We start from the raw sequence: 12,341 nt of genomic DNA on the forward strand, positions 1-12,341 counted from the left end.
TGCGCCCAAATCTTCTCACCCCTTTCACCTCTTCTTAAATTCATGGTCAATCATTTACTTCTTTCACTCTCTAAAGTTTACAGCAAGGAAGTAGGGCAAAAAAGAGTGACAGCAACCAACAACACTACACGGCTTGAATACGTTCGAACATTGAGGTTAGTTTATCATCCAATCACTGAAGTCGATTTAATCTTTCCTCTTCTCTTTAAGGTACATTAGAATTTTTCATATTTAGGTCGTTTGTACTAAAAAAAAGTTTTCTTTATTTTGGTAGGCGCTCCTATGACGAATCGAATAAGGCTCGATGATGCGAAAGAGTTTCTTAGAAGTCTATGTTTGAAAGTTTTGGGTATGATGAAAGTGATTCTCTCGGATGTGGAATCAATTGTTTCCCGATGGAGAATGAAAATATTGACATGGTAGTGATAGCGATCTTTGAAGAGTCCGATACATATAGGGCTTATATAGAAGACAAAGCAACATTTTTATCTATGAAGTTCAAGACCTCGGACGAGGCCTACACTATTTATAATGAGTATGCCAAATCGGTTGAAGCCGGTGTTCGTAAGGATGTTTATAGAATTCATCCAAATGGAGTTGCTATTAAGCGGAGATTTGTGTGTTCATCCCAAGGTCAATGACATGCAGATAAACTCCAATCGATGACACCCAAAAGAACACCCAGACAGGCCACTAGGTTCAATTGTAAAGCCTGCATTGTTGTTGTTTTTGATTCTGAAGCAAAGTTTTGGACTGTGAAAGAGTTTATTGGGGAACACACACATCCACTTGTACGGTATCCGAGTTCAATGTTTCTTCGGTCACATAGAAATGTGAGTCGAGAAGCGTTGGAATTTGCTACGTGCCTAAATGATGTCGGTGTTCGTAAATGCCAAGTGATGGGTCACTATACACATATAGCTGGAGGTTTCCTTAATGTTGGTTTTACGAAAAAAGACTTGTATAACAAAATGGGAAAAGAGAGGAGAAGTCGCTGTATTGATGGCGACGCCAACACACTGCTTGCCAACTTAGAGGACAAGGTGAAGTTAGATCCTTTATTTCATTACAACTATGAGTTAAATGCGAGTGGGCAGTTGGCTGGGCTGTTTTGGGCGGATTCCACCTCCCGCCTGGATTACTGTAGCTTTGGTGATGTGTTGTTGTTTGATTCAACGTACAGGAGCAATCAGTACCGGATGCCGATCGTCGTTGTGTTTGCTGGAATCAACAACCACCTACAGACTATAGTTTTTGGTTTTGCTCTGATCATAAGTGAGTGCGACGACACTTATAAGTGGGTATTGAAATCATTTATTGACGCAATGTGTGGTGAACACCCTAAATCAGTCATTACTGATGGTGACGCAGCGATTCGTAAAGCTTTGAAATCTATTCTTCTAGATTCGAAACACCGGCTGTGCTCTTGGCACGTATTGAAAAATTGCATCACCAATGTCAAAATCCCTGGATTTGCAACAGAGTTCAGCTCTATTATGTTTATGAAATGTTCTTTGGGAGAGTTCGAAGAAAGGTGGAGACAGCTAGTGGAAAAATATGAAGTTAGTCATAACACATGGGTGATGAAGGTACGTAAGAAAACGGGCGAGAATTGGGCGAATCGTATCTTCATGGTGAGTTCTTTGGGTTGCGAAGCAACCAACGCTATGAAGTCTATTAACTCGTTATAAGACATCATGTTAAGCCGGGATGCGGCTGTTTGAGCTATTTGGGAAAATGGAATTGGCAGTTGCAAATATCCGTCACCGAGAGCACGAAGAAGAGGTAAGGACTGCAACGACGAAGCCTTTCATTGGTAGCCACTTGATTAAATATGCAAAGCAGGCATAATCCATCTATACTCGAGCTGCTTTTCTTGCTTTTATGAAGCAATTACAGGAGGAATCGATGTACACTGTAGAAGATAAACGTGATGTGGGTGACAATATTCGTGTATACACCATCAGCCGTCATCTGAACAGGCAAAAAAAGACGAGTGTGGAATACAACCTTTTAGAGCAGGATGCTAGATGTTCATGTGGGCTATTTCAGTCATTTGGATTTCCATGTAGACATATCATTTCAGTTTACAAACACGAGGACCTTCGTGAAATACCCCAGAGCTGTTTTTTAAGGAGATGGACACGAGTTACAAAATCTGTCATTCCAAATAACGATCCAAGTTTTTCTTCGCAGGCTGCTTCCATTATTCGTCATAGTGAGCTTATAGGGAAATGCAAGAAGATATGTTTGTGGGCCTCTCAAACAGCCAAAAACAGTGAAGTTTTTAAATCCATGTTATCATGTTTTTCTAGAGCTTCTGAAGGCAGTCCACAAGTTCCCTTTGAAATGCCTTATATTCCACCAGAAAGTGGTACAATGGATGGCATTCCGTCTTCTAAAGGCACCGCCGAGGTAGAGATGCCTTTCACCCCACCTAAAACAGCCCATCGTCCATTTGTTAATGATCCACCACACGTAAAATCGAAGGGTAGGCCGCATAAACGTAGTAGATTGAAAGGTCGAATGAGACAAGAAAAAGAAGTGTGGCCAATCGTGGTATCGTCGGGCACACAAGGCCCACATGTCCACTTTTGCATCCAAACGATGGGGGTAAGTTTCTTATACCGTTGCCATATTTCACTTGTCCGTTAACATTAAATAGTTACAAAAGTTTGTTGATCCCGATTTGTATTCGTCAATATCTTTCTTGTGGTGCAACTTTTTACAAGTCCAAGTGCTAAAGCCTTAACTATGTCGGCGTCTTTGCAAGAGTTGCCGATGTGAGTAAGGATGATGACGGGTTAAATAGAGATCTTTGGATGTAAGTGATAATTTTGGCGGCGTTATCTTCTTTTTATAAACGCAAGAAAATGTTTCTTGTTTGTTATTTTCATGGGGTTCAAAGTAATGTTGCTTGTTTGGGCATAGTGGAAGTTGGTAATGAAGCGGGGAGGATCTCGAAAGACCAAGCAATGTAGCAAGTGTCGATCTACGGAGCACACAAAGTGTAGGTGTCCTGATTTGGAAGGTATGACACAATTTTTACCGACGTAATTTTTCTAGTAGGGAGTAAACTAAACTTAGATTGTACCATTAGAGTGACTATTTTTCTCCCTGTTGAACTTATAGTGTTTCCGTGGATGAGGTTGGGAGGAAGGTTTCGGAGAAATTCAATGTTGGAAAGTTTTATAGTGACGACGGGAGAGTCTTTTTCCGTATTACGGATGGTTGACATTAGGAAAGAGGAATACAATGTCGCTAAGCTTTAGAGCAGTTGTTGCTAATCTTCTAACAAGATTTTTGTAAGCATCTATTTTTGTAATATCGCACAATGGTGAAGATTTCAAGATTGGCTTCTAAATTATTTTGTAGCGGTATCTATGGTGTTATTTTCTTATTTTCTTTGGTTTAATCAATGAAATAGAGCAATATTCTATATGCTATATTGACAGGCATTGTTTGTATATTCTGTTGTTTCTTATTGTTGGGATGTTGGGGTTGTCCCTCACCATGAGACAAGACCATCAGCAGACATATGTCAGTTCATAAATGGATCTGTTCGTTCTTACAGCGCCGAACAGAGGAATATGCCATAAACAGTAACATAACATTCTGGTATGACAAATATAGTGTCATATCTATCTGTGATTGTAGTATACTACCAAACGTATAAAACTCTAATTGACATATATTATAAAAAGTGACATAACATTCGAGTATGACATATATAGTGTCATATCTATCAGTGAGTATCTAAAATTATATGACATAACTCCTAGGAGGTCGGAAGATCTAAAATTATTGTGAATATACCTGCTGGTTCCTCCTCGTATGATGAGGACTTGCCTGATTAGTACTAATTACAGTAATGAGATTAAGAAACCAATTCTTGATTGTAATGTGTGGGGAGAAAGGGACTATGAACATCTCATTATTCATAGCTACCGAACTATGAACAATTATACTTTCCGATATGTTTCTGTATACTGTACGTACTACGAACAATCAATGTTCATAGTCATGAGCTATGAATATTCTTTGTTCATACCACAATTCGACTATGAACAATGATTGTTCATAGTTCGGTAGCTATGAACACTCAATGCTATGAACAATGAGTGTTGAGCTATGAACAATGAGTGTTCATACCACAATTGACTATGAACAATGATTGTTCATAGTCGTGAGCTATGAACATTCTTTGTTCATACCACAATTGGACTATGAACATAACAGAAGGTTGGAGCGCTTGAAGAGGAATATGTCATATGTTAACATAACATTCTAGTATGACAAATATAGTGTTATATCTATCTGTGATTCTTATGATATACTACCAAACGAATATATTATAAAAACTGACATAACATCGAAAGTATGACATATATAGTGTCATATCTATCAGCGATTCACATAACATTTGAGTATGACATATAGTATCATATATATCAGTGATTGTAGAACTTATGACATACTACTAACTGTATAAAACTCATACTAGCATATATTATAAAAAGTAGCATAATATTCGAGTATGACATATATCTAATTATGATTGCTACGCTTATGAGACCCAACGTATAAAACTCTTATTGACATACTATTGTCTTAAACAATTGTTTTATTGTACCATCCATAAAGTATGATATACTACATCCTATATGACATTTTTTATAACATATATCCATGCTTTTTACAATGCAATACGGGTAGTAGGTCAAGGACTCTGTACTCTATGAAATATTAACTTATGAGTAATACTCGTCACACCCCGATTGTCTCTCTACACACGGCAAATTTATTCCAAAAAAAACTGGTGCTGCTCTCTCTCTCTCCACACCCCATTTTTTGTTAATATGACCATTATAACCTTAAATAACTCTCAACTCTCTCCACACCCCATTTTTTGTTAATATGACCATTATAACCTTAAATAACTCTCTCCACACCCCATTGTAATTCAAACGAGCTCTTCACCGTACTTACTACTCCACGAACACTCCTACCACTCATGCTCTCTAAAATTTCTCCCCCTCCCTCTGTTGTTCTCTTAGGTTAGTCTTGAGTCATCCACAAAATTGTTGTTATTCCAACCAAATTTTCACTTTAAGAATGGACTCATGTGCTGGAAGCAACGTTCAAGATAAATTCCCCCGCCAAAATCAAAATGATAACTTTGATTAGTGTTAAAAGTGACATGGAGTCAGCTTTTAACACTACTGCAATCAAATTATTATTCGATGATGAACTTTACAACAATGTTGAAATTAGCTATCCCGATATGACCGAATCATTTACAACAATTGAGGTAATAATGTAATTTGAAAGCTTGTATTTTTATTTATTTTATCAATAACTTAGCAAAAACAATTTTAAATCAATAGTATCTAAGATCAAGGGTTTACGCAGGTCTTCAAGATCGTCACTCGTTGATCCGATGGTGTTAAACAGTTGGTATGATTTGTTGGAATTGTGGTTGTGATATCAAGGTCTGATAATTAGGGACTTGGGCTTAAGACCTAGAGTTTTCTTGAGTTCGAAAGGAGTGGAAAATTTAGACCATCCGTAAAGCCGAAAAAATATTGAACAAAAACCAAAGAATATAGGCAATCCATTTGAAGAAATGTGGTCATCCATTTGTGTTGAAAAGGGAATTACGAAACGAAGGTGGATGGATACTGAGTGTTATGTGTGGAACTCATAATCATACTATTGGGGAGCATCTTATTGGTCGTGCATTCATCGGAAGGTTAAAAGCTGAAGAAAAATTGATTGTTCAGGATTTGTCTTTGAGTGGTGTTAAACCGCGTGAAATTTTACCCATCTTGAAACAGAGAGATGACAATAATTTGTCAAACAAAAGCACTTTATACAATTATCGTCACAAGAATCAGTTGGTTCGGTTGAGTGGAAGAAACCAAATGCAAGAATTTCTAAGAAATTTAGAAGAATTTGGGTACACAGAGTTTCATAGGGATAATCCAGTAACAGGTGAATGTAGAGATTTGTTGTTTGCACATCCCCAATCAATTCATTTGGCAAAGTGTTTTTCCGAGGTCATTGTCATGGATTGCACGTACAAGACGAATGTCTTCAAGATGCCATTGTTTGAAGTTGTTGGGTTCACATCCACAATGAAGACATTCTGTATTGCTTTTGGGTATTTGGAGATTGAGAAAGAAGGTTCTTACCTATGGGTTTTGAAGAGGTTGCATGATATTCTGGACTACAAAGCTACTTCACGTAAAGATAATTTATGATTGTGAGTTGGCACTTATGAATGCGATAGCTATAGTGTTTCTGAAGTCGCACACTTCTTGTGTCGAAGTTCACATCGGGGAGGAACATCGAGACAAAGGCCAAAAACATTTGAGAAATTTGTTGAGTATGAACAATTTATGTTTATGTTCGAAACAGTGATAACAGCTCGGACTGAAGTTGAGTACTTGGAACACCTACGTTGTTTTAAACTTGAGTACGGAGATCATTATGGTGTTGTGGAATACATAGAAGACCAGTGGCTTTCGAAGTACAAAGAAAGGTTTGTCTCGGCTTGGATATATCTCCATATGCATTTTGGTACTTCGAGCAGTAACCGAATTGAAAGTATGCATTCCTCTTTGAAAATGCATTTGCGTTCTAGCAATAATGGTAACTTCGCTAAACTTTAATTTTGATTAATAATCTCTCGACAAACCAAGTGACGAAATTGAAAGTTCTTTTAATAGGAGCTTGAATCTCTGGGATCATCGTTACAAACAAAACACATATGTGCAACTTAGAGGGTACATTTCTAGAGATGCATTGGATTTGATAGCAAAAGAGCTAATAAGGTATGTTAGAGTTGGGACAGATGAAATTCGTTGTCGTTGTGTTTACAAGAGTATGTATGGGGTTCCTTGTGCGCATGAGTTATGTGAAATTGTTCTAATTGGTAGGGGAAGCATCCCCTTATCTTTGATACACCCTAGGTGGAGACAGCTTTTAGTAGTAGCACCGATTGATCTTCCTAATGGGTCCTTTGATATTCAGCCCGAGCTTGCACAGATTCAGAAGAAGTTTGACCGCCTCGGATGAACAAAAGGTTTTGATGTTGAAAAAGTGTGTAGAACTAGGTGATCCAAAGGCAACTTTCAGGCGAGAGCCTCGGGTCAACACCAATGTGAAGGGTAGGCCACCTGGAATAAAAATTGGTGTGAAGACTTGTAAAGATAAAAGGGACACAAATAGAGAGCCTTCAGCTTTCGAGTCTGCACAAACAGTTGAGGAACAAATTGTAACTCAAGAAAGCAAGAATAGTAAAGCCAAGAAGTTGGTACCATGCAAAAGAAAACCAAGAAGAACTCATATTCAAGTGTTTGTAGATTTACCTGAAATTGGGTCTAAATGGGATGATGGGCTCATTGACTTAAATCCATTGATACGAGACTTCATTGTGGATTGGCAAGATGTTGAACCGAATGGACATTGTGGATTTTAGAACGATTGCCACGATGCTTAGGGTCTAATGGAGGTGATGCATGGATTACTGTGAGGGCTCTTATGTTGACAGAGTTGATTTCCCATGAGGCAGATTATACTTCAATGATGGGTGGAGAAGAACGAAAAGAAGCGATCAAGACAAATCTACGATGTACAGTTCCATATACGATGAACCCCAAAGAATGGTTTGAACTTCCTTCAATGGGATTTTTAGCCGCTAATACTTTTCAGTGTGTCCTTGTCGTCATTGGAGAGAAAGAATGTATGTCATACTTTCCTTTGTGGACTGCTCCTGATCCAACTCGTGTCCAGATAGCGCAATAGGCCACATTGGAGGAGGCACACAATTTTGTGAAACTCGTGCTTGAAGATGATAGTCCTATTCCGCCACTTGCTCCAGGGTGGGAGTCATTTGCATGGACAGAAGCTTGGGATTGGGCAACTATAATGGAACCAAGGATCGTGAAGTGGTATAAAAGGGTTCCAAAAAATGTTATGGATTTAGACCTTTCGTAACTATCCTTGTACTGACAGGGTTTTTTGGCTTTAATATCTATTTTGTGTATGTGTATATACTGTCATAAATTGCAGAATGTATTAGAATATGTCAGAAATGGTATTAACTAGTTTTTGTTAAGTGCTCTGTAAATAGCATTAAAATGCAAGAATATGGTAAGTGCTTTATCGGTTTAAGGTAGGAACCAAAGGCGTATCGAGCTTCAGGCCGGTGAGCTTTATCACTTGTGTTGTGACAAAAGAACACCAGCTGCCTTTACAGCACAAAGTGAACGAGGGACTGATGGGTTCTAGAACAAGCTATCTTAATTCGTAATAAGAATTCAGGACTGGCGAACTAGCAAGGATATTCCTGTCATACAGTAAATGCAAAGAGATTTTTTTTTTTCTCTTGTAAACACAAGTCAGAGTATGTTTATGATGCTCTGCAGTGTACTCTGAATCCTGTTTTTATAACTAATTTTGGCACTTGTTTGAACTTGCATTAATTTAGTGAATTGGCAATGGAACGAGCAACCCAGAGTCCAATACACTTCTTAATCTCTCACAAATGTTTCTTAATCACGTTTTGCACAAACTTTTGTTTTTCAAATATTCTCTTATAACATTTTTTATAAAGTTTGGGATATCATATGTAGCAATGACTTCATGGAGATTACAATTATCATTAAACCCTAACTATCAATGTTCTAAACCATCATTTTAAACATGCCTCCACGAACACGAGGAGGATCAAGCACCCAAACCCGAAAAAGAAAATGTAACGAAGTGCCACCAATTCCCATTGTTGACAACTCCTCCACTAGAAATTTCATTGCCAACCATCGTAGGCTTAGAGTAGGTTCATCTCTCTTTCATTTTGATTTAGTTATGACATTTTTCATGCTTGTCGAGTGAGCGGAGCGAACGATCTTGGCGGGGGGGGGGTATGCGGACAAAAACCAAGTTGGTTGGTTTCTGTCTCTGTCATCAACTTCTCTCTCATTTTTATTTCGCCCCCAATACCCTTTCTCCTTCACCCAACTCTCTCTCTCCCCGCAGCTCCGCTCACTCCCCACTGCCATGCAGTATACTAGTTGAATGTTCTTAGAATTTGTTATTCTCTGCCAAAATTTTATAACTGGTCGAAATATATTTTATACCCTTATCTTATCTTCACTCTCTTATCTTATCTTCAATGCTACTCTATTGTCCTCCATACTACATAGTGGACTTTAAGTGTTCATACTCCTAGTGGCTCAAACAGGGGGGTATCTCAAATTGACCCATGAACATTCAGTGTTCATACTCCTAGTGGACTATGAACACCTGAATGTTCATACTTTTGTTGGACTATGAACATTCAGTGTTCATACCATTGAATTATGAACAATTGAATGTTCATACTCTTGTTGGACTATGAACAATGAATGTTCATACTTTTGTCGGACTATGAACAACGAATGTTCATACTCTTGTTGGACAGCTTATACATTGTCGTATATAAACTTTCTTTGTTATATAGTGTTGTGCATAGCTTATTCAGTACCGTCCATATAATGTCGTATATAAGCTCTGCTAGTAGATATGACACTATAACTGTCATACTTATATATTATGTCACTTCTTACAAAATTGACGGGTCGGTATGTCACTTACTTTAAGTGACATACTTTCGCAAGGTAAAAACTCCAATCGTTGACATCTCACTGCATATGTCGCATGCTTCCACAATGCCATTTCTAGTTGCATATATTTGGCATAAAGTATGATATACTTTCTGTTTATAAAACTATCCTTAATTCTTATGTACCGGGTAGTAGACCACGTACTCTGTACTCTATGAAATTTTGCATAACATACTATACTATGTATGTTAATTAAAAGCATATTTACAATTATTTTTACATAATACATTCGTACCGCGTTGGGTATGTACTTTGTTATGTATGACGGTATGCTATGATATTTTCCATGACATACTATACTATGTATGTTATTTATAATCACATACATCGTTATTTTACATAGTACCTTCGTAAGGTGTTACTTATGACATACTTTCTTGGCTATGGACTATTAGGATGACATACTATCATCAACATAATGATATAGACAATTATTTGTTTATACTAATTTTTAGTGAAGCGTTTTTAATGACATACTTTACTACGCATGAGCTAGGATTTTTGGTGAACACGGGTTTACCCGCCGGTAAAGTTGCGTACCTGTTTTTAGTGGGGAAGAAGTTGGGTTAGCATTACAAATAAGGATTGCTGGAACCATCATTATGGTTTGACTAGAAAGATGCCTAAAGAAGGTGATGCAACTGCCGTGCTTAAATATTTTATGCGTAAGAGTGCGAGAATCCCCCGCTTTTACTACGCTATTGATCTAGATCAAAATGGGACGCGATAAACTTTTTCTCGGGTTGATGGGAGGTCTCGAGTGCGATATGAGTATTTCGGGGATGTTGTCTCTTTTGATACCACATAACGCATTTAATGCATACTCTATGCCTTTTGCCCCTTTTACTGGAGTCAATCAGCATGCAGTCGATTCAGTTATTTGGTTGCGCGCTGTTACTTGATGAGACAGAAGATACATTCATATGGTTGTTTAAGGCCTGGCTTGCAGCCATGGGTGGTCGTGCGCCAACTGCAATCATCACTTACCAGGATAGAGCGATGACTGCAGCCATTGCAAAAGTGTTCCCGATACTGCCGTCATCGCATCTTGTCTTTGGCATATTATGCAGAAATTTCAAGAGAAGCTATCCTTTACTAAAATTGAGACACTGGTAACTGACCTGAATAACACTATTTCTCTCCTCGTATTTTTTTTTGCTAAAGGGTAATTGTATGTATTAGATAGCAAAGAAAAAACAGTATACATTTTGTGAGGGCCCTGGGTAGACCACTCCAACATACATTTCCTAAATTTTTAAGAAATAAATGAAATAAGTAGAGTGTTGATTCTCTAACCTATAAACAAAATTGGGTCTATTCTCCCACCATTGCTTCCGGCCTTTTGCTAGGGTCTCTCCTCGTGATAAGATTGCTTTGGTTTTGAAAGAAGGCGATTGTACAATAATAGAGAAGAATGAGTTGTCCGCAAATCCTTGGTTGACAGAAATGTATAATATCTTGGGAGAAATGGGTTCCTTGTTATCTCGGTGGCACATTTTTTTTGGTATGCATCATGACCGGGAGGAGTGAATCGATGAATTCTCGTTACGACCAATTAAGTAAATTCGAAAGCACTATGCTGATGGAGTTTGTACATGGTAATGAGAGATCTTTGGCTTTGATTGCTAGGAATGAAAGAGATGCCGATTACCGACCGAGCATAGTTCACTTAATTGTGGCTAAAGATGCTTTCCTCCTTATGCATGCTGCGAAGGTCTATAATGATTAATGCATTCAATATATTTAAGGAGCAATTAGAGAAGGCAAAGATGGAGTACAAAATTGATGGGGACGAGATTGTCAACAATGGAACCGAAGCTACATGGTGAAATTCAGAGACATGAGAAGAAGTCCGTTTGGAAAGTGAGTTTCAATAGAGGAACCTTAGAGGAGACTGCGGAATGTAAGTATTTTCAGTTTATGGGGTTACTTTGAGGTCACATGTTAAAGATTTTTCAGCGCTATTTAAATCGAAGAGATTCCAAGGCATTTTCTTTTGAAGCGGTGGATGCAAAAGGCACACACGATAGAGCGGAGTTTCATCTTTCGATTAGTGGCCGCCATGAAAACCATGAACTTTTGAGAGTGGCTCATTGTATCAAGGTTGCTTCTCAAGTGGCTTACGATCGCGCGGGGAGTAGTGTTGAGGCTTATTCATATTTTATAGAAAAGATGGATGAAATGGCTAAGCGTGTCTCAACGTTGAATATAGCTTCGAACGAAGGAGACGAAGATAATGAAGTTGAAGAGTCTTTTTTTGATACCTCAGCTCACAGGTTATGATTGTGATATTAATGTTTAATTTGATATAGGTTTAGTGATAACCGTAAAAATAATAGAATCCTAAATATTAATGCTACAAGAACACTAATACGTAATCCTACCGTTCTTACGTTTAGATCAATTCTTCTTACTCTCAAAACATAATCATGCAATACAACGAGTAAGGATTTCGTTCCACTCTTAAACCCTCAAGACTTAAATAGAATTCAATTATTCAAACACAAGGAACAGTGAGAGTGATGTGTTTGGTGTTTAAACTAAAACTAATTATAAATTTAAGACAACTAAATCTAAAGATTCTAACTTTATGAAATTTAACAAACAATAATTAAAATCTAACATCAATAACTACGAAATGACTAACAACCAAGAAATGAAATTAGATCTAAG

The 12,341-nt window shown here is 37.8% G+C and overlaps 2 protein-coding genes across 2 annotated transcripts; both read left to right on the top strand.

Annotated features, from left to right (window-relative positions):
• The first annotated feature begins 395 nt into the window (after window positions 1–395).
• Window positions 396–3,599, top strand: LOC147510760 (protein FAR1-RELATED SEQUENCE 5-like). Its single transcript, XM_086598234.1, has 4 exons — window positions 396–633; window positions 742–1,589; window positions 1,891–2,613; window positions 3,456–3,599. The coding sequence occupies exons 1-4, from the start codon at window positions 396–398 to the stop codon at window positions 3,597–3,599; spliced, it is 1,953 nt and encodes a 650-aa protein (XP_086454360.1).
• A 2,091-nt stretch (window positions 3,600–5,690) lies between these two features.
• On the top strand, window positions 5,691–6,263 carry LOC147510761 (PKS-NRPS hybrid synthetase cheA-like). Its single transcript, XM_086598235.1, has one exon. It carries the CDS (start codon window positions 5,691–5,693, stop codon window positions 6,261–6,263), a length of 573 nt encoding a protein of 190 aa, XP_086454361.1.
• Window positions 6,264–12,341: the final 6,078 nt, after the last annotated feature.

Source organism: Coptis chinensis, chromosome 3, assembly GCF_015680905.1.
Source record: "Coptis chinensis isolate HL-2020 chromosome 3, ASM1568090v1, whole genome shotgun sequence".
Classification (NCBI taxonomy): domain Eukaryota; kingdom Viridiplantae; phylum Streptophyta; class Magnoliopsida; order Ranunculales; family Ranunculaceae; genus Coptis; species Coptis chinensis.